General features: G+C 40.8%; 1 protein-coding gene and 1 long non-coding RNA gene across 2 annotated transcripts in view; one reads left to right on the forward strand and one right to left on the reverse strand.

The window, feature by feature from the left end:
* Positions 1–16,792, reverse strand: part of caln2 (calneuron 2) — a 30,076-nt gene extending 13,284 nt beyond the window's left edge. Inside the window, exons 1-4 of the mRNA XM_020635606.3 lie at positions 15,911–16,792; positions 10,201–10,325; positions 4,867–5,010; positions 2,984–3,096 (exon numbers count right to left, since the gene is read on the reverse strand). Of these exons, the coding sequence (XP_020491262.1) occupies positions 2,984–3,096; positions 4,867–5,010; positions 10,201–10,318 (375 nt within the window). The 5' untranslated portion in view covers positions 10,319–10,325; positions 15,911–16,792. The remainder of the gene's footprint in view (positions 1–2,983; positions 3,097–4,866; positions 5,011–10,200; positions 10,326–15,910) is intronic.
* LOC136182436 (uncharacterized) lies at positions 16,507–19,560 on the forward strand. Its single transcript, XR_010668694.1, has 2 exons — positions 16,507–16,644; positions 17,293–19,560. It is a non-coding gene; the product is annotated as an uncharacterized lncRNA (long non-coding RNA).
* Positions 19,561–20,266: the final 706 nt, after the last annotated feature.

Here is a 20,266-nt window from a genome sequence, read left to right on the forward strand (position 1 = left end):
TTCATTGACAAATGCACAAATGGGTAGTCAAGTACAATAACAAGTAAATGGTAGAAAACTGATTAAAAACGTGGCATGACTTTGACTTTACATTTTTAACATTACTTTTTAAACAAATGAGTACAGACTGGATGTTCGCAAATTAAGAGTGTGCCAAGCCTTGTCATTGGCTTTGCGTTTTCACTATTTAGCTATATCTAAGTTTCACAAAATGTGGAGATAGGGCTGGCACTTAGTTGCAGTAACATCAATTGTGAGACAACGTCCTTGGTGTTTTTATACTAACCATTTACTAGACATCTCACTGGAATTAATCTTATGTCACAACATAGAATTTTTATTTGAAACGGGTACTTTTTGTAAAATTGCAAAAGCGCCCCACCCCACTGACTAATAAAGTCACCCAATCCCAGAGTGTGTTATTCAAGCTCAGAATGTGGCAAGTTTCTCCTCAAGAAGGCTTGTGAAAAAGGTTAAATGTTCTGGTGGCTCAGTTGAACATTTACTGCTTAAGTGTCAATATTAAACAACTCCAAAAGTGCTCCTGATGTTGCTGATGATCCTGAAGTTTGTCAAGTGTCGGCTTCAGGCTTAAAGCACCAGAAGTCACATTCACACCCAGTCAAAATTTTATTTATTTTTTACAACAGAAATTAACATTTTTACAGCCTGGTTAAAAAAAACAAAGGTCTGATCAGCTCATGTTGATCGGCATATACTGTATGGGGGTACATTTTTTGATAACTCATACCTTTTGATTTTTTGAAGGATGAGCTATATAGGGCAGGTAGCTGACTTGATTAATAGGTTGGCGCGATGAAGTGGAATGTCAAGAGGTTTAAAACCTGCCTTAGTTCTTAGCCTGTTGTAAGGTTGACTTAAAGATTGAGACTTCATTTCCAACATGGCGACAACCATCGATGGGACTCCAAAGCCCCCTAATAGATAGGTGACATCACTCAGGCTTCGTCCTTTAATATTAACATTCTATGGTGCACCACCTAGAGACCAAAAAAATCTGCAAAGGTATTGCAGTAAAGATAATAAAGATAAACAACCCTACTAACATTTTTACTCTTTTGTAAACACTAGGCCATTTTGCAGCAGTTTCTCAGTGGAAACATCTTTGTTATGGACTGTAAACATTATTATAATATTGGCTAAAAGATTGTGTTGTTTTGTATCTTCAGGCGATGGAGCTTAATTTGCAATGGAAGACCGAGTTCTTCCTTTTTTCAAAACTAATTTACAGACTGTCAGCAGAAAAGTGGAAACTTGAGTCAGGAGTTTTAAATCTCCCAGAGGTTTTACGTATGCCTTGCTAGTGTATATAATAAACAGAAAATATGTTTCAGATATTTTAATGGTGCCCTGACTCAGACTAAAAGGGTCTATAAACACAAGGACATGAAAATGTATTCAACACAAATACATACAGAGGAAAATAATTACACACAAAACATGCAAACTCCGGCCTCCCCGATGGAGTCAATCATTCTACATCTCAGCATGCAAGGATATTATCTGAACATACTGAACTGAGTCATTATGGCCCACCATGATGTGCCTCCCTCTCTTCCATCTTCCGCTTCTTAACACAATGACTCTACCTCTCTGCCTGTCTCCCTCTGAGGTCTGTGAAATATAAACACACACACACACCGTACACACAAACACACAAACACACACACACACACACACACACAAACACACACAAGCCGCTGCTCTCACAGTCCTCAGAGACACACTTCCTCCCACCATTTCAGCCCCCCTCCTCTCTCTTCCTATATTCTCTGCTCTCATTGCTCCTCTCCTGCTTTTCTCTTTCCTCTTACGTCTCAGATTTTTCCATCCCCTCTTCCTGTTTTCTGTTTATTTCTTTGTGGGAGGCGAATATTTAAAATCACCCCTGAGACGCACACTGTCTGTGACCTTCATGAATCTCAGTCTCCCGTACTTCTTTCATTTCCTATTTCTCTCTTCCTTTGTGGTTTTCCTTCATTTTCTTGCATCTTTATGTGACACCCCCCCCCCACCCCCCATAGCTGTCATTTTCATTTATATTAATAAGTATGTTTACAGAGCCTAAAAATAAATTCTATCATCTTTCTTAACCTTACTCTGTTGGCCCGCTTTAGTCCTTCTTGCCCCATCTCTACTTTGATGTTCAAATGTCTAAGAAACAACAGACCTTGATATAACAATCCACAGTTTTGGAAAAATCGTAAAGTCTTTAAGGGGTTTAAGCTTAGGTGACTGTTATTTAAGATGTTTTCCGCAGTGTTTCCAGAATGAATTCAAGGATAAAGAAGGTCCATGCAAATATGTGTAACCTGGACGCACACACCTCCTCATTTCAGTGAGTCACTCTCTAATTGATTCACTTCTCATTCACGTCAAAGACAGCAGAGAACAGCTTCCTGCGAGCTGTCGCCCTGCTCAACCAGCCGTCCTCAAACCCCCCCCCCCCCCCCCAAAAAAAACACACGCACACACACACACACTTTATAACCCTGTACTTTTCATTATTGTTTCATGTCTTACCAAAGTGGCAGAAAAAATAAAACACTGAGAGCATTTCATTTCCTGTCTGCATCAATTCTGGGAAAATAGAGAAAGCTCGTTCAAAAGCATGCTGATGAGCTTCAGCTTTAATCACCTATACAGGGGAGTATCCCTCACATCTTTATTATGGTAATCATTTCTGCAACAATGGGAAGGATAAGAACATACCCACACTCGACCTAAAAACACATACTCGCACAAAGGAACACTTAATTCTCAGCAGATCTCTATTCCTTCAAGGCCCTGAGCCGAAAGAAAAAAACTGTTTTTTTCCGTTGTGGAGTCCCTGCAGAAACTATACTTGGGCTGTGCACAGTCAGCGATGAGAAAGGATGAGTAAGAGGAGGCATGAAGGATGCAACAGATAAATGAAGAAGGATGTGAGTGATGAGAGCCAGACTCCAGCTTTGTCTTTCACCTGCCAGAAGATGTTGTCGATGGTGTTGCCCAGGAATCCTTCTCTGTTGTCGGACGACAGCAGCTTGGGCCCCAGTATTGTCATGAACTCCTCAAAGTCCACCTGGCCGTCCCCTGTGGGCACAAATACACACACGCACAGCAACACAGAGGAGGAAGAGTGGCAGACCGGAGTTAAATAATGCATTTTATTCTGAAGTTGATTTGCTTGCCAAAACAAAAAAGAAGAGCCCTGAGACAGATCAACAGATGGATGTGCCTTCAACCATGTCAAACTTATGTGCGTCTGCAGCACAATTTCACCTTCAAAATAAGGTGTGTGCACCTGTTCGAGTGCCTGTCTGTGCGTGTCTGTGAGAGCAATTGTGAGGTATTGTTTACGCGGAACTCAGTGATCATTTTGCAAATTTAGATTCAAAGGACGCAACCTGTTAGTGTGAGCGTTATGTATTCTACTGCTGCATGTTGTTGCAGATAGAAATCAACAGGCAGCGTGCCGTGGAATTATTGTGCAGTAAACATCTGCACGACAATGTGTCTTCAGTAATAGCACTGACTTAATATACTTAATATATTGCAAATATAAAAAGAACCTCCACTTTACAGAATTATCTAATGTTATTTTTCATTTGCTCCAAAATAGCCTCCAAATGTATTAGTGGTCGTCTGTACCCGTCTCACTGCTGCTGCTTTGGCATTGATGGAAGGAAAACACTTAATTTCATGGGTTTGTAATTTTTGAATATTTCCAAGATGTTCCCTTGAATGGAAAATATAATTGGGGAGTAATTAGGAGACTGTGTTGAATTAGTACTCTTTCAATATGCATCATAATTATTCGCTGTGTGTTCTGGAGTGTTTTCAAGTCACAGTAGGCTCCTAATGGATTTGACACTTGTAAACATTTAGGAATACATTTTATGTAGAATAACGAGTTACAAAGTATTTCCTTGAATTTAAAAGGATCTGTTCTTTCAAGGTTTTTTTTTTCCCCATCCACACAACGAAAGCCAAATTAAACTGCTTGGAAATATATCGCTTGATTACTTGTGAAATTTTAGTCCCATAGGATGAAGCGTAAGACTTCTTTGCTTTAAGAAGGGATGAAGGGATTTAGTAACTTAATGAAATTACAAAATAAGTCGCAGGTTGTTTAACAGCTGATAATTACTGATCACATGGAGACCAAAGATTTCGCAGGTAAATGACTTTCAAAGAGAGGCTGTCTCTCCTCGGACACAAACTGCTCTCGGATGGTCAAACTACTCATGGAGGCAGAAGCAAAAAGCTTTTAAAGCTGACCTTTGATATTTACAGTGTGTAGTGGAATCGAGAGCAGGCAGATAAGAGGCAACTGAAAGATTGACGAGCTTGTTTGTGATGCAGGGACTGCTTATAGGAGTAATTGCAATCCTTTGTGATTTTACAAGGAGAGCTAAGGTTTAAGATGCTCTTTTCTTTTTATTGTCTCAACTGGAATTCGTTTTTTGACAATTGGCGACCTGCTGCTGCTATTATAGCAGTTTAGAAACTGTTGTTAAGGGCATTCTGGAGAAGGCTGTAACTCAAAATCCATTTTTGTCTGAAGCATTTCAGAGCGTGTGTTTTTGGCATCATATAAAAGTGTTTCCCATTAACATAAAATTATAATTCAACACAAATATATTCCTTCCTTCTTTGGAAGGTAAAAATATCTCTCAAGCACAACAACTGCAAGTATAAACAAGTATAAACAAACAATAACTCATGCAGTATATGCTAAACAGGAACACTTTTATGAAGCAATTCACTCTGTGTATTAGCATGTGTGTGTGTGTGTGTGTGTGTGTGTGTGTTCTTGCTTTGTGTGTGCACCCAAGTGTGTGACCTTATGTGGCTGCTCACCATCCATGTCCAGTCTCTGCATGATGATGGCCAGCTCCACTTCACTGGGCATGTAACCCAGGGAGCGCATGGCCATGCCCAGCTCCTGTTTGGAGATGAAACCATTCCCATCCCGATCCAAAACACGAAATGCCTCACGGATCTCTGCATGGCAAACAAAGAACATATAACTTTACATTCATATTAATGTCTGTACGTCTGTCTGTCTGCTCCTAAAGATGAACATGTATTATGCTTTACTTCCTTTACACTGCAGTAGATTCATTTATCTTCATGGCATCTTCTCGATGCAGATATGTTAGTTGCAGGTTATTTGGGTCAATTTTGCCATTTGTGATGTAAGATCTCAATGTGTGTTTCACCTCTCCTTTACTTTTTCATGTATTTTCTTTCCCTTGTGCTGTTGTGTCTAAAGGGTTGAGGGCTCATCACAGCAGATAAAAATATCCATCAGTCCTTATTCTTTGTAGTCAATAAAAATCTGTGGCTGGAACTGAATCGATTGGAGGATTTCCCCGGTCTTTCCTCAGTGAGTGTTTTCATGCCATTTATTCAAGTGTTTCTGATAATGTGACAGAATTCTGCAGCATTTTCAATGTCATTATGTTTTTTCTTTTTCAATTCTCTCTACACATGTGCAATAAGAATTTTCTTGCTATGTTTGTAAAATATGTCGATCATTTTCTTTAAATTGTCTCCTTCTGTGTGTTTGAGCTTGCTTTTGCATGATGTCTGTTTTCATATTCATGTCTATGCGGCTTGTAACACTACAGATCTTGAGGTTGTGTGAATAATGACTGTTGTCTCCTAGGAGCAAAGCCAGAAATAGCGTGATGTTGTCATAGTGCTGCAAAAACCTCTTTAAGACTGTCTGTGCTGATGATTGGGGCATCAAACGACATGACTTTGACACATGAGACAGCTGTTTTGCATCCAATTATATTCACCACAATTATTCTTTAACCCCTGTAACAAATCAATACATTTATTGCATGGAATGACAAATGGCATCTTGTTTGTTCAAGGGAGCCCTGGAAGTTACAAAGACATAGATGTGTATCCCCTCATTTTCTGGTCCCCTTCGGCTGTACAGAGTCTCAGCTCTTTGCTTTGATTTTCCTGCACACAACTTTACTGTTTTCATTCACTCCCACTGCCTTTAAAGGATGGTTTCAAGATGCAGCAGACAACTGTTTTCAGTAATATTTTTTTTTTAATCCCACAAAAAGCAACAACAGACAGACCCTGTTTTCTAACTGCTTAGCAAAGACGAGAATTAGCTCCCATTTCTTGGAGGGTCATAAAGACCTAAAAAAGAGAATGACAACTGGCTTTATAATGCTCCTAAAGAATGATGGTTCTCTATTTCTCTAGATGTGTAAACAAGTTCAGCCAATCAATATGTTAGACTGCTTAATGAAAATAAAAACCTTTATCAAACCAAAATCAAATGACTTTTGTATCATAACAACAGAGCAACAGGCTTTATGGGATTTCACCATTGTGACTACTTATTATCAGAATGCATTTCAGATTCATTACATTTATTACACGTTAACTTCCCTTATCAGTTAAAAGCTTTTAGAATTTAAGTTGTTCAGAGAATGAGTTTTTCTCAAATTAATCTTATGTCTTATATGTGCATATGTGTGTGAATGCTAATGCATTATTAAATGTGCATATATTCATCTTTAGTCAGCTAGTGAATTGATTTTTGCCAAACTGATTTTATTTGTGGATTCCAAATGCACTGACAATAAAGTATGTATCTAACAGTCCACCAGATCAGAAACAGGTTTTGATTTGAGCGGGAATGCCAAAAAAACATTCTTTCTGTTCATGTCTGAGAGGCTCAAACTCAACGACCCGCTCGATTTCATACTCAACAGGAGTAGTAAAAGCAAGCAAAATATTTATTCTGTCCTGTTTGGTACACGAAATCCAATGATCAATAAACATTCCCCCACAAATATATATATATATATATATATATATATATATATATAAGGAGCAGGCAAAGGCAAGGTCAAAAACAGGCATAGGGAGCATAAAGACTAATAAGGAAACGCTAGGACAAGGTGACGCAGAGGAATATCGAAAAAATCTGGTAATTTGAGGGAAGACAAACAGGGATGAAATACACAAACAATCAGGTGATAATGAGACGCAGGTGAGTTGAAACGAGGCAGGATACACAATGACAGAGAGAAGTGTACATAATTCTAAGTAAAGCAGGAAATGACAATAAATGAAAACCTAACAAAGAACACCTAGCGTTTAGAGTCACTTCAGTGTCACTGATGACATATACCAAGTCATGATTGCTGAAAAAAAATGACTGCAAAATATTTCAATTTGAACTGTATTATCTTTGTCTTCATAAAACCTTATCCCCAACAGTAACATTGAACCATCAGAAGGTGTCGGTGAGATGAATGAATGATTTACAGCTTTAAGCAGGTCTGTAGATGGAGATGAAGGTGCTTCCCTGCTGCTGATGTCAAGATATGACATTAACTGGAGGCATTGCAGACTTTATTTCCAGCAAATCAAGGTGAGGGTGATACCCCCCCCCCCCACCCCAGTTCTTGTTCTTTTTTACATCTTTATACTCTTTATAATTGTATTTTCAAAACCCCGCAAGGCCTGTATCAGTCCCTCTACGCAGCAGAAATCACCACCAGCATTGCCAAAAGCATTTCCGACTCTCTCCTCCCACATAAAAAAGTAGACGCACCCACCGTTCATGTGGTATGGGTTGGTGAAGCACAATTACTCAAACCTCTAAGGACCCTTTTAGAAAAATACTCTGGTTAACCTCCAGCTAATTGCCTGCCAATCAGTTAGCACGAGGTGGAAAGGGGGAGGCCAAGCTTCGGATGCAGGGCTGGTTATCAACTTGATAAATACAACTGGGACAGAAAAGACTTTATTCAATGTCTTTGTTCAGAGACGAGCACTCCATTTTTCTGTGGATGTTAACACTTCAGGGGTGGGAGAGGGTGTCATTTCAGTTCTCCCTAGTAGACACACAATCGAGAAAAGTAATAGTCTGCTGCACAATGGAATTAAAGTCACAACTTCCCCAAGACTAATCCTTTTCCCAACTTAAACAATGAATTTTACATGAGGTTCATCTTTCTCTCTGTGTGTCTCTTAGACTGTGTGTCATTAATATTTTCGTCCTTACATGCGCTTCCTCCTTCCTCGGTGTAATGAGTCCATCTCAGATCTTCCTCTGTTGCCCGTCTTTGCTCTGTCAGTTGAGTGAGACCTAAAGTTAATTCCCAGTCCCCGCTATAAGCCTGTAAATATCCCCTACAGCTGATGACTAAACCAGAGCACAGAGCCACTGTTTCCCAGTGAGCATCAGAGGGAGAGAGGGATTGGGAACCAAGTGATTGTGTGTGCGACCCCACAAAACAAAGTGAGATGTATTTGTATGCAGCCCAACAGTGAACCCAAACATTTTCAGTAGAGCCAATCCGTGATGTATTACTGTGTGATTCTAGTGTGTGTGCGTGTGTGGGAGCATGCAGCCCTAGCCTGCGTGTGGTTGTGTATTACCAAGTCAACCCCCCCTCAGGACCCTACATGTTCTCAGTGTGATTGATGAAATGCCTCAAAACCAGAGAAAAGATACAGAGCCCAACACAGGGGTGATTAACTAGCTTTCTATCGGTGCTAACAGATGATCCAAGAAGAACCTTCAGCATCTCTCTGAAGTGGGATTAGGAGTTTTCAAATGCTGGCAGCAAACACCACGGATATTTTGTCCACATCAAACAATCCCATTGGCTGTGTTGGATCTGGGGCTGACAGGGCCTAGATAATGCTTATCACAATGTCTGGAGTCTAAGAGTCTGAATTTAATTTGTATAATAGCTCTGCATGGGTCCAAACTGCTTTACCCTTCCCGCTGCCCTTGAGAGACAGAACGCAGACAAAGGCCAGTGCTGTTAATGATGACAAGACGTTTCAGCCACTGTACCACTCTGCCTTTACAGCACCAAAGCAACTGTTTTGGTGAACTGGGTTGAGTCGAGTTGTGCACAAGAGACAACGGATTAAAAGATTTATGCGACAAAGTAGTTCATACCAAAGCTCATTCGAGCAAACTACAATAGGCCACATGTATAAACACAAACAAACAGCTTCTGTCGGAAAACACACTCGGTCCTCACTCAGTGAAAGGATGAGCTGTTTCTTTCTCACAACAGGAACACATGTCTAAAATATATGCAATCATTGTATTTTAGAGGAGCTTTATTTGCATAGCTGGTAAACGTGTTAGGTTATGTCATAGTACAGCCTGAAATCGGAAACAAAATGTAATGCAATATGCGTTAAGGGTTCCTCTTCCTGCAGCCACACCGGCATTGACTGAACACACACACAAAGACAGCATGACAGTAAAAGTAATTCATGTCAGTTTAAGCCAATTTAACACCGCAGTTTGTTACTTCTTGGGTTTTAGTTTCACAGCTTTGGCCGTCGTTTATGATAGTTTTGTACTAAAACGGTCAAAATGCTTTGAATATGTCTGGTGAGGCAAGCAGAAGAAGAAACATGATGGTACAGATTGAAACCAAACGAGTCAGTTTGCCAGATTAGTTACCACTTCATTTGGAGCTAATACAGAAACACTAAAGCAGAGAGAAGTAATGTACAAGCTGAACCAGGAAGTCCTATGTACTTCGATGGATGAACACAACAAACAGTGTAAGTTGTAATTTAAGCGTGTGCCTGTGTTATATGTGAATAGAAGTGTTGAACCTGGAGGTTTGTTTATTCAAAGAATCTGACTGACGGACCTCAGAAACACTACACCGCCTACCTGGATTTCAGGGTGTACTTTTTCAATTATAACAGGGATGGGTTAGAAGTTGTCAAATGGACTGTAATTTAAAATTTGTTAAATCAAAACACTTTAAAAAAAAAAGAAGGATATATTGACTACAGTGTATTTAATTGTTTGCATACACAATGCAGGGGAGTGCTGCTTATAAACCACATTTGATCAATCAGTTGAGTCAATTTTCATACAAAAGCGATTTTAAATGAATTTACGTTGACAATATCAATGTGCTGACACGTTTAGGTCTGGATTTATTTCCAAAGGAACAGAATTGGAAACCAATGCATCCAGTCAGGCTCTGACAAATGGCTAAATTGAAAAACTTTTCCCCCAGGAGAATTGGAGTGTTGTAACTGCGTTGTTCCAGGAGTAAAACATTAATTGATAATACCCCAATCTGTACCCCTCCCCTCCCCTAATCTCCCAACGTCTCACCCCACCCCCTCCAACCTCTCTATTTCTGTAAGCAAACTCACCTCCCAGCTCCTCGGTGGAGATGCTGGTGAGCTGAAAGGCTTCACTGCCCTCCGTCAGGGAGCTGCTCAGGTAGTTGTCTGGATAGAGCAAGCCCGCCCGCACATGGTGGAATGGCATCTTCTCCCTGTAGAGCACACACGCACAGAGTCTAAATAAACCTTGCATGTGTGTCTGTGTGCGAAAGAGAGAGAAACACACACTTAAGAAGCATTTGTGTGCATGTGTATTGAAACCCTGGTTCCCGGTGTAGCCATGAGTCCTTTTTAGAAACACAATCTCCTGTGGAGGGAACATTGTTCCTTCTACTCTGCTAATGCTCATTTCTGGAGAGAAACCGCTGTCTCCTCGTGGCACAATCACAGTGACAAATTATGTAATCTCATTATAATTCAATGGAGTCACAAGAAAAGTATTCGCCTGTTATTGTTCTGATAAATACCATCCAAGTACAATCAGGAAACTTGGTATTGTCGAGCAATCATTCTCATGCTGTCTTTCTCCTGTTTGCTCTTTGTGCTGCCTCGCCTGTCCACAGAGGAAAAGCATATAGTCCTGTCATTCTGTGTTGTTTCTTCTAAACCCCCCACGTCAGATCCTGTGACTTCCTCTTCCTCCAGATAATCCCCACTGTCACCCAACACCTTACCAAGAGACCTCAGGGCTTGACAGGGCATCAATCAGCCATAGCCCCTGCTGTCCTATGATCAGAGTGACTCTGCTTTGATTCATGAGAGCTGCCCCCCTGAGGGCTCGCCCAGTGTAATATTTTGACACTTTTGGCAATATGCTTCATGTTATATTCCTGCCAATAGTACACGGTGAACTGAAGCGAGTTGAGGTGAAGGGAGAGAGAGAGGAAGACATGGAGAGAGGAAGAGATATCCCAGGAGTATTTCGTGAGCGTGCCGCTGCCAGACAGGAGAGATAGAGACAGAAGTGGAGATGTCTTTGTCACAGGAGACATTGTAAAAGTATAAACATCCTCTCTCCTCTCCTCCCCTCTCCTCTCTTCTTCTCTCCACTCCTTTCGTCTTCACTGTTATTTGAAATGTTAATCATTTGTGGTTCTTGGAATCAGAGGGAGGAAAAAGGACACTCACTGTGCATTGAAACAAAGATGGTATAAAAGGTTAAAAGCCATGGGAGTCTGCTCTGGTGATCTGTAGAGGACAGCAGGGGTGAAAATAGTGGTGTGTATCAACAGAGACAGACAGCAAACAGTGTGTGTAGAGAGGGTTGTGTGAGTCAGTGTGTTGGTGTGCATAGTTTTTGAGCTTGGAGGAAATTTAGTCTTCAGTCCATCTGCTCCTGGTTCTTCTCTTGTCCCAGCTGCACATTAAAGCTACCCAATGAGTATTTGTTCTGCAGAGCTGAGTTTCAGCCAAAATTATGCAAACACTCAACCAGTCAAACACACCAAGGTTTTGTTGCTGGATAATTACCAAAAACCACCTGCGTTCTAGAGACCAAAGAGTTAACAGTTAAACCATCATTCATATCACATATAGTTTCGTATTATACTTTACTTCAAAATGATATATTGGATGTTTCATATCCAACCTATATCATGCCTTAAAGTGAGACTTAAAATGTAATAAAAAACAAACTGCTGCTCAGTTCAACTTTAGATTAGAGCCTTGATGTAGCCTATAGTTTAGTGTGGTGTTAGTTAGAATTCCGTCGAGTGATTTTGAGTATTTCCTCCATCATCTTTCTTTTACACACATCCTTTGACCATCACAAGTTGTGTGACTTAAAGGTCACATAATTATACAAAAGACACTTTATTATGTTTTTCTAACACAAACATGTCCCTAGTCTGTCTACAAACCCCCCAATTATGAGAAAAGTCCATCCTCTCCGTCTTTTGCCTGCTCCACTTTTGTGTACTCAACCAGGCCGTTTGGAGATTTTCCCTTCATGACACCACAAAGGGCAGTAAGCCCTCCCCGCAGGTTAGTGACACTCACACAGCTAGGTGTTTGTTCTGCCCTCTGAGTGTGCCCATCCAAAGTAAACAACTGGGCATGGTGCAAGAAAGCCCAAGCCACCCAAGCCCTTCTAGAGGGGTGAGGTCGCACACAGGTCACTTGCATTTTAAGCTATACAGACACAGAAACAGTCTGTTCTGAGTTGGGCTGAAATAGGGGTTTATAGGCATGATCAAATACAGGATCAGAGTGGATTTTTGGCAAGAAACTTCACAGATGTTTTGGGGAGCTCTTATTTCAACTTGTTGATAGGGAGTATAATATGTGACCTTTAATGTGAAGTTACACTGAATGAATTACTGCCTCATTGAAGGAGGGGGATGTAATACTTAAGGAAAATTGTTGACTTATAACCTGAGCCCTTTAGAAGTCCCCCCCCCCCCCCCCTTTAAATTTATGGATGCAGATATCAGTTAAACAAATCTAACAACTTAATAATAACAATGAGTTTGATGGAATCCAGAACACCTTCTGTCAAATATTGAGTTACTTTTAATAGGTGAAGCATTTTTTGTATTGCTGTGATGGTTTAGCTCTGTCTTTGTGGGGCGAGGACATGTCAGATTCAGAGGTCGGAGTGTAAAGATGCTTTCTTTTGCAAATTGGCTCAAAGGTCCTTGAGCCACTTCTTGTGTTTTGATTTTTTGACAAATGGTTTAATCATAAAATACAAAATAAAAAGTTAGCATCGTCAGGACAAAGGTTGGAAACCCTTCTGCTACTTTCAACCTTCTCTGGCATCAGGTTTGTTGGACACAAAACAGCACACCATTTTTCCAGCTTCTCACCTGATAATTGCAAATGAAGAAAACTGAAAGGTTAACTGAAAAAATTGCATCACACATGATCATCCTAAAGTGATGAATGGATTTATTAAAATGGCAAATGAAATTAAGACACGTGTTTAACTAGAGACAACATTAAAATATAAAATGTATGGCCACTAAAATGTAGAAGTGAGGGGGGGGGGGGAATTCATTCCTTGAAAAGAATTAGACCTCCACATCACCTGATGACAATATGTTGTTTTTTTCTCTTTTATACTGTACACACATGAATACTTGAGAAAAACATGTTGGGATTTATTGCTCAAACCTTTATGGAGGTTGCTCAGATTGTGTGTGTGTGCAGATTCAGCAGAGTTAAAACTTGAATGTTGTTAAATATATGCACATACAAAAGGTTGGTTTGTATGTACTAATGTAGAAATGGTTAATTAATGAATCCATGTGCATGTTTAAACTCCCAAGACAAGTTGACATGTGTACCTGTCAATGTTGAAAACTAATAGCTGCTGGTGTATTCGATGCTCCATCAATATTGTATCCACTTTAGCTGTTGCCTGATGAACATTTAATGACTGATCCCTAAATCTTTCAATTCCAAAACTTATCAATGAAACAGAATCCAGTAAATTATGAAATCAGTTGAAAAACGAATAAGACATATGATATGAAATGAATATGAGGATGTCATTTAACAGTCCATCTGCTCACACGATTGTCTCCCTGACAGAAACACCCACTCACTCATGGCAGAAAAACCAGCACACATGTAAACACATACATCAACTAAGTCACACTCTAATTCTTTCTCTTATTTATACCTCTCTCACTCACTTCTTTTTTTTCTACCATATATTTTTGGATTTTGGTTTTCCTACTCGTGAAAACACAGGCTGTTGTCACAGAGACAGACATGAGAGCTGACAAGGACAAGCTTTAGCAGAAAACCTCCATCTGATAAGCCTCATTGCCTGGCTGAGCGCTGGAAGAGGAGTAGCAGACAGACAGAACAGTAGACAGACAGGTATGAGAGGGGAGGAAGAGGATGAAAGGAGCAAATGAAAGGGAGGCTGACTGATGGTGTTTGAACTGAGGGGTCACCTGCACCCTGGGGAGCTGAGTTTCAAGTCTGCAGTGTGGTGATCAGAACAAATTTAAGCTCAGAAGAGAGGGGATAGGCTCAGATCAAGGAAGAGGAGCAACAGAGATTTAGCCAAATGCAGGAAAGGGGGAGAAAGGAGAAGCATGTTTTTTTTTTCCTCACCTCCCCCTGTCCCCATGGAGAGAAAAGCAGAAAAGAGCACGTGTAGACACTGCCATCATAAGCAGAGAGGCACCAAAAAGACAACAGAATCAAGTCTAATCCACCAGATCAAATGAAGCAGGTTGGCATTACTGCAGTAGCAACCAATTAACCGCCAAAACATCCAAAAATATGTTATTTTACCTCAGCTGTCAACTCTGGTGAATATGAGATCTGTACACAAGCCAGGCGGACTTCAAAATAAAACAACAAATTATTCTCTTTTTTCTTCAAGTTATCAAAAATATCAGTCAGTCAGTTCACCATGGCTTCTTTTTGAGGTAAAACTAATGCGATACCACAGCTGATCAGTTTAAACATCAGTGCTGAATGACAAATGCTGTGATTCTTCAAAAAGAGCAAACAAAAAGGATGTATTGCTTCAACAGGTACCCTAGAATGGAATGGCTTGTGATTAGATTTGCAATCATTAAAATGATTAAATGTCAAAATACTTTTGTCTTTGCTTTATCCATGGCACATTATCAGTGTCCTGCAGAAGTCACCTTGGGCAAACATAGGCAACCTCCACACAGCTTTGATCTCTGCCGTCTCGCTTTGACCGTAAATTCCGCTTAAGTAACGTTTCTGCAGCATGCCCATCATGTCGACTCCAGCTGCCTCTAACAGGGGTCACCCTGGGTCACCTGACCGGACAACCAGCAGGTGAATAATTCTGGAACTACACCACCAGGACAGGAAGAGTAGGTGTCAATGTATGTACCACGGATCTTCTATCAAATAAGCTATAATTACGTTAATTACTTCTTGTGCGGTTGAAGTGTTGTACCAAACGGGGAAAAGAGTTTGACACCCATGATGGTGTGCCACGCATCTGCAGAGGACGCGTTGCTGGACGCGTGCACACGCTGCTTCATTCCGCCCTAATTGCATGGAGAATTGTGTGTCTAACAATATTGTGTTTCTTTTAAGCATAAAAAAAACTTGAGCTCTACCCGCCAAAAAAAAAAAAACTCCTCATACACACTCTGTGTCACCTCCAAGTTATTAGATTACGGATGCAAGTGGGACAGGTCACAGATATGGCCATGTTTATAACTTAAGAGTTTTACAGCATCAGGCGAGAAGGAATACAAGTGGGTTTTAAACTGCAGCTGGTCTCATTTATCAGAGAGCTGTGTGAAATGCTACAGCGTGTGAGCACGAGGGCGGCTGATAAAGCCATACAGCATGATGTATAGTGTTTTGAAGTGTTTCACAATCCGCAGAGTGTTGAAACAATTATACTATAATTGCACTCATAGAGCACGTGTGATGGACCTGTAATAACCTAATCATACCGATCAAACCCACGCAGCGCGCAGTGACGCGCGCGACGCGCACATACAGCGGGAGAGTGTTTTTTAGGAGCAGATGAAAGAGACTGAATGTAAATATAGACAGACATTATTGTTTTGTCAGATATCAAACACAGACATCACACTTGGAAGATCTTTTTGCAGGCGTGCGCACATGCACGCGCCGCACATTAATAGCCTACAGTTTACAACAGGTGCAGTCACCCGCGCGGATCTGCGGACATCAGCGGCACAGACGCATGGGCGGCCGATTACTCCATGGTAATCACCTTTAAAACACCCACCCAGAGGTGACACACTGTTATCCTTACCTGTCTGTGAAACGACGGGTCCCCCGGTGACAGATTCACCACTCGGTTATAAAACCGTAGGCGGAGACGCTGAGGGTGTTCCAAAATGCCAAGATTTGTTTAGTCTGTTTGCATCCGTCCTGCGCTTTTGAGGAGTCCGTCCGACAGTCAGAGATGAACTCATTCAGTCTGTGTGTGGGACTAGCCTCGGGGATTCACCAGGGTGTCATGTGCTGCACACTTTTTAGACAAAATATCAACTGGTTAGGTGAGGAGGAGGAGAAGGAGGAGGAGAAAGAAATGGGCAATTTTGTCCGTTTCAGCTGAAGCACAAACCCACATGTATGGCCTCCCATCCGATTTCTACATCTCACTTCTCATCGCCATATCTGGAAAATTTGGGATGAAGCAGTTGGTAGGTAGAGTGCCAAGTCTTCGTCCTATCAGCTCACCCAGACGGACGCCACCCAGCCGCCCACGGGTCTGGGTCTAAGAACCGCTGCTGCTGGCCGTCTCCTCCTCATAAAACCATAAATCACGATTTACATTCAATCTACTCTGTCGAATCAACACGTCGCAGATGAGAGGACGGCGCCTTTGGGTGCCGATCGGTAGTAAAACAGCGGAGGGGGATCTCCCGACGCTCTCGCCGCATTTATCTCGGCTTCTCCCAGAGACAGACTTAACCCATTTATCGGTCCAGTCCAGTGAGGGAGGGGCCACATGGGGCCCAAGGCAGCGGAGGTGCGATACAGGTGAGCGGGAAAAATTGCGACGCTGTGGCGCTCAACAGACGAGATGGAGTGTTGGAGTGTGTGTGTGTGTGTGTGTGTGTGTGTGTGTGTGTGAGAGAGAGAGAGAGAGAGTGAGAGAGGAGAAGGAAGAGAGGGAGAAAGAGAAGGAGAAGGGAGAGAGAGAGAGAGAGAGAGAGAGAGAGAGAGAGAGAGGGAGGGAGGGAGACAGACGGTGTGAGGTCCGAGCAATTAAGGTTCCAATAGATCAGTGAAGCTCTCCCCTGGGGATGTGTGTGTGTTTGAGTGTGTGTGTTTCATTTAGCCATTCTTCACAGCTTTAAGAATCATTGAAGACCAATTATGGTGCTTAGGAAGTGACATCAGCCGCAGTAGACTACTTAAATGATGCAGTATGTCTGAGACCCCCCCCCCCCCCCCCCTCTTCTTTTTCCTCCCCAAAACCCAACCTTCTACATCATCTTCTTGGGTTAGAACTCAAATAATCTTTCATCATTAGACGTCCTCTTTTTTCCAATCTTGGGTGTTTTTGCTTTCTGCCTATTGTAAGAAACCTCCCTCTACACACACAAACACGCACATGCACACACTATCCCATTTACATCCCCAATTATGTAATAGCCTGAGTGAAGTTTCTGTTTCTCCCCGCAGCAGCAGCAGAAGCAGCAGCAGCAGCAGCAGCCTCAAGATGGAAAACTGGGTCTTTTGCGACGCTGCTGTGTTCTCCAGGTTAAAAGTGGGTGCAGATGCTTATTTAACTATACCAAATTACCCCCAAACCCACACTGGTTTCAATAGTGTGATGGTGATCTATAGACTGCTGTTTGTAACCTGGAGGCATCAGTGAAAAGTAAATACAACACTTAATGAGTCATGGATGTTTCACCCTGGTTCTCTAACAGCATGTTGGGCATATCTAATGAGCTCGACAAAGGCTCTGGGAAAATGAGGCCAATCTGAGACACAAAATCATTGAGGTTTCCTGTAATTCTCACACAGAAATCATGTTGAATAGGTGGAAGTCTGATGAAAATATGCATGTCTGTGGCTCAGATTCTTTGGCACTGTCCATGGTGCTGAAGGGCTTTCTCAAGTAGAGGCAGGACGAATGAAGGTTAAGTGATCTGCCTCATGTCAGCATTTACGAACAACCCTAACCTGCATCACTGCAAAATTGGCAAAGTTTAAATTAGATTTAAGATTGTTCAAAGGCACACCAATTGTCCTCAGACAGAGTTAGAGGGTATTTCCTTTTCATACCTCAGCTCTCATTCTTTAATAAATCCATGACTGTCATTTAAGAAGCACAAGACAATCAATCTTGTGAAATACAATTCAGGGAGGCTTGAGAAGCCCTCCATATCATCCAAACACACACTTACACAAAAGCCACTTTAATGACCACTTTCTGACTATTTAGAATTTTCAAATTTACTCATTAATACAGAGATGTAAAAATAATCTAAAATCCAACATAAAGCATGACCGCTTTGTAAGTTTATAATGTAGGATAATAAATCACATATAAGCAAACAATAATGATTTATTACCTCATAAAGTCTAACGATGATATCTTTTGTAGTCTTTTATCTGGATTTACATGGATGCCGGAAGCAGATGATTATGTGACAACCAGAAATGTTAACATTTATTTTTACAGCCAAAAAAACCCCCAAAAAAACCATACATTTTCTTATTTATCAGAATTTAATAACGTTGGACCTTTTAGCAAAAATGCTAAACTGGGTATTTACTATACATTTGTAAGATGGGATAGCCTATGTACTTTTTTTGCCTGTTTGTTACAGTTTTAATGGATTCTTCGTGATCACATTGTTTATAAGACTGTAATCTGGTTTAACGAAACACAATTAAATATTTGGATGTAGGCTGGGGGTAGAATTTGTGTGTGTGTTGAGGTGGGATCCACTTGAATCACTTGAATGGGACCATTATGTCACTGAATAAGTTACCACAACAAGCTTTAAAACAGGTGATCCTACTAAGAGATCTCTCCGCACTACTCGAGGGATTAACACCTTTGGTCTTTGAAAATAAAAATCCACCATTTGGTTTTTCTGATGATGGTGATATCCAAAAATTGCAGATCAAAAACCTCTCAAAAATCTCCATAGTGTTGACATTTAGTGAATGTCAAGACCATTTTTGATGATTTACATCAAATTAATTTCTATTAACTTGTATATTTGTCATTTTATTTGTATCCCATCAGTAGCTTTGAGGGGAAGACTTTGACTTCTCCACCACTTACTGAAGTGATTACAGAAAATATAAAACAGTGAACATTGGAATGTTAAATTGAAAACCATTAAGTTCAATCCTCTACTGCATCTAATCCACTTATCATATTACCAGAGTCCATTTTCTGTCCTAAATGGACGCAGCTGTGCAGCGGGCTTCAGGAAAAGAGATAATCTAAAATGTCATGGTTATCTTAGCACAGTTTTCACAGTTTTTCTGAAACCCTACTTATTCCTTTTTAGGTTGGTCAGACATATATATTGTTCATTATAGAAAATGGAATGTAAAAAACACAAAAAGAAAAATGTCTACAGCTTCTCTTTTTGTCCCTTTAATAAATCCTATGTACCTTTTGTTTTAAATCTTGATTCAGTCTGACATTTCCTGCTGACTGACTAGTACACTCTGAGTTTTACATGGATTTCACATTCACAGCCGGATCCTACCAAGTGACCCGAGAGACTTAACGATTGGCAAAACCTCAGGATTCACAAACACAAAGAGAGAGGAGCCACAGGGACACACTAACATGGACTCTGACCCCACCACAAATCAATACAGGGAGTCATGTTGGAAATCCCAAGTGGTTTCCTTAATTTCACTGTAATGTTTGCTTTGTCCGACCGTTCACTGCTCACTAATAAAGATGTGCTTTTATCCTGCCTCCTGAGCTTTAATCGCTACATAAATGAGACTGTGACTAAAACGTAGCCTGGAGCGGCAGACTTAACACTCGGGCCATTTTAAATTAGGTTGTTGACAGTGTAGAGTGCCAAGAGAAATCAGGGAATGACGAGCGATAAAAGCTCTTAAAAAGTCTGAATTGAGTTTGAGTCTTGGAGCAGTTATGATAGTCGTCCGGCCACCGAGGCACCATGGACTCAATCAGGTCAATCTTATTCAATAAATAGGGAGAAATTGCGGCAATAAATTGGCAAGATTTCAGAAAAGAAGAAACTCTGCTGTATCTGATCAGACAGTCGACTGGGTCAGAATGAATTTTTAGTTGAATGAGAGTCCGCTGAGGTCACGCTCCAGCTGTCTTTGAATAAGTACATCAGCATTTAAAAGTTCATGTTCCAATAAGGCAATTCATTTCCTCCTGCCAGTGAAAGGTGATGATAATATGTCGCTTTCTTTCAGGCTGCCGTATTTATCAAACTGAAAAGATTATCTCAAAGGGGTACAATGTTTATGATTTTAGGTATGAATGTCTTATACGATGAAAGTCAAAAAGGAGATAGTGGAAAATGAAATGTCTTTAAATAGCCGACTTAAGCTGTAGAAAACTCAACCCTCTACTGTCATGTTTTCCTGTGCTACTTCACCAACTTCTTATATCAATTCTGTCAACTTTGTAAAG

Source organism: Labrus bergylta, chromosome 14, assembly GCF_963930695.1.
Source record: "Labrus bergylta chromosome 14, fLabBer1.1, whole genome shotgun sequence".
Taxonomy (NCBI): Eukaryota; Metazoa; Chordata; class Actinopteri; order Labriformes; family Labridae; genus Labrus; species Labrus bergylta.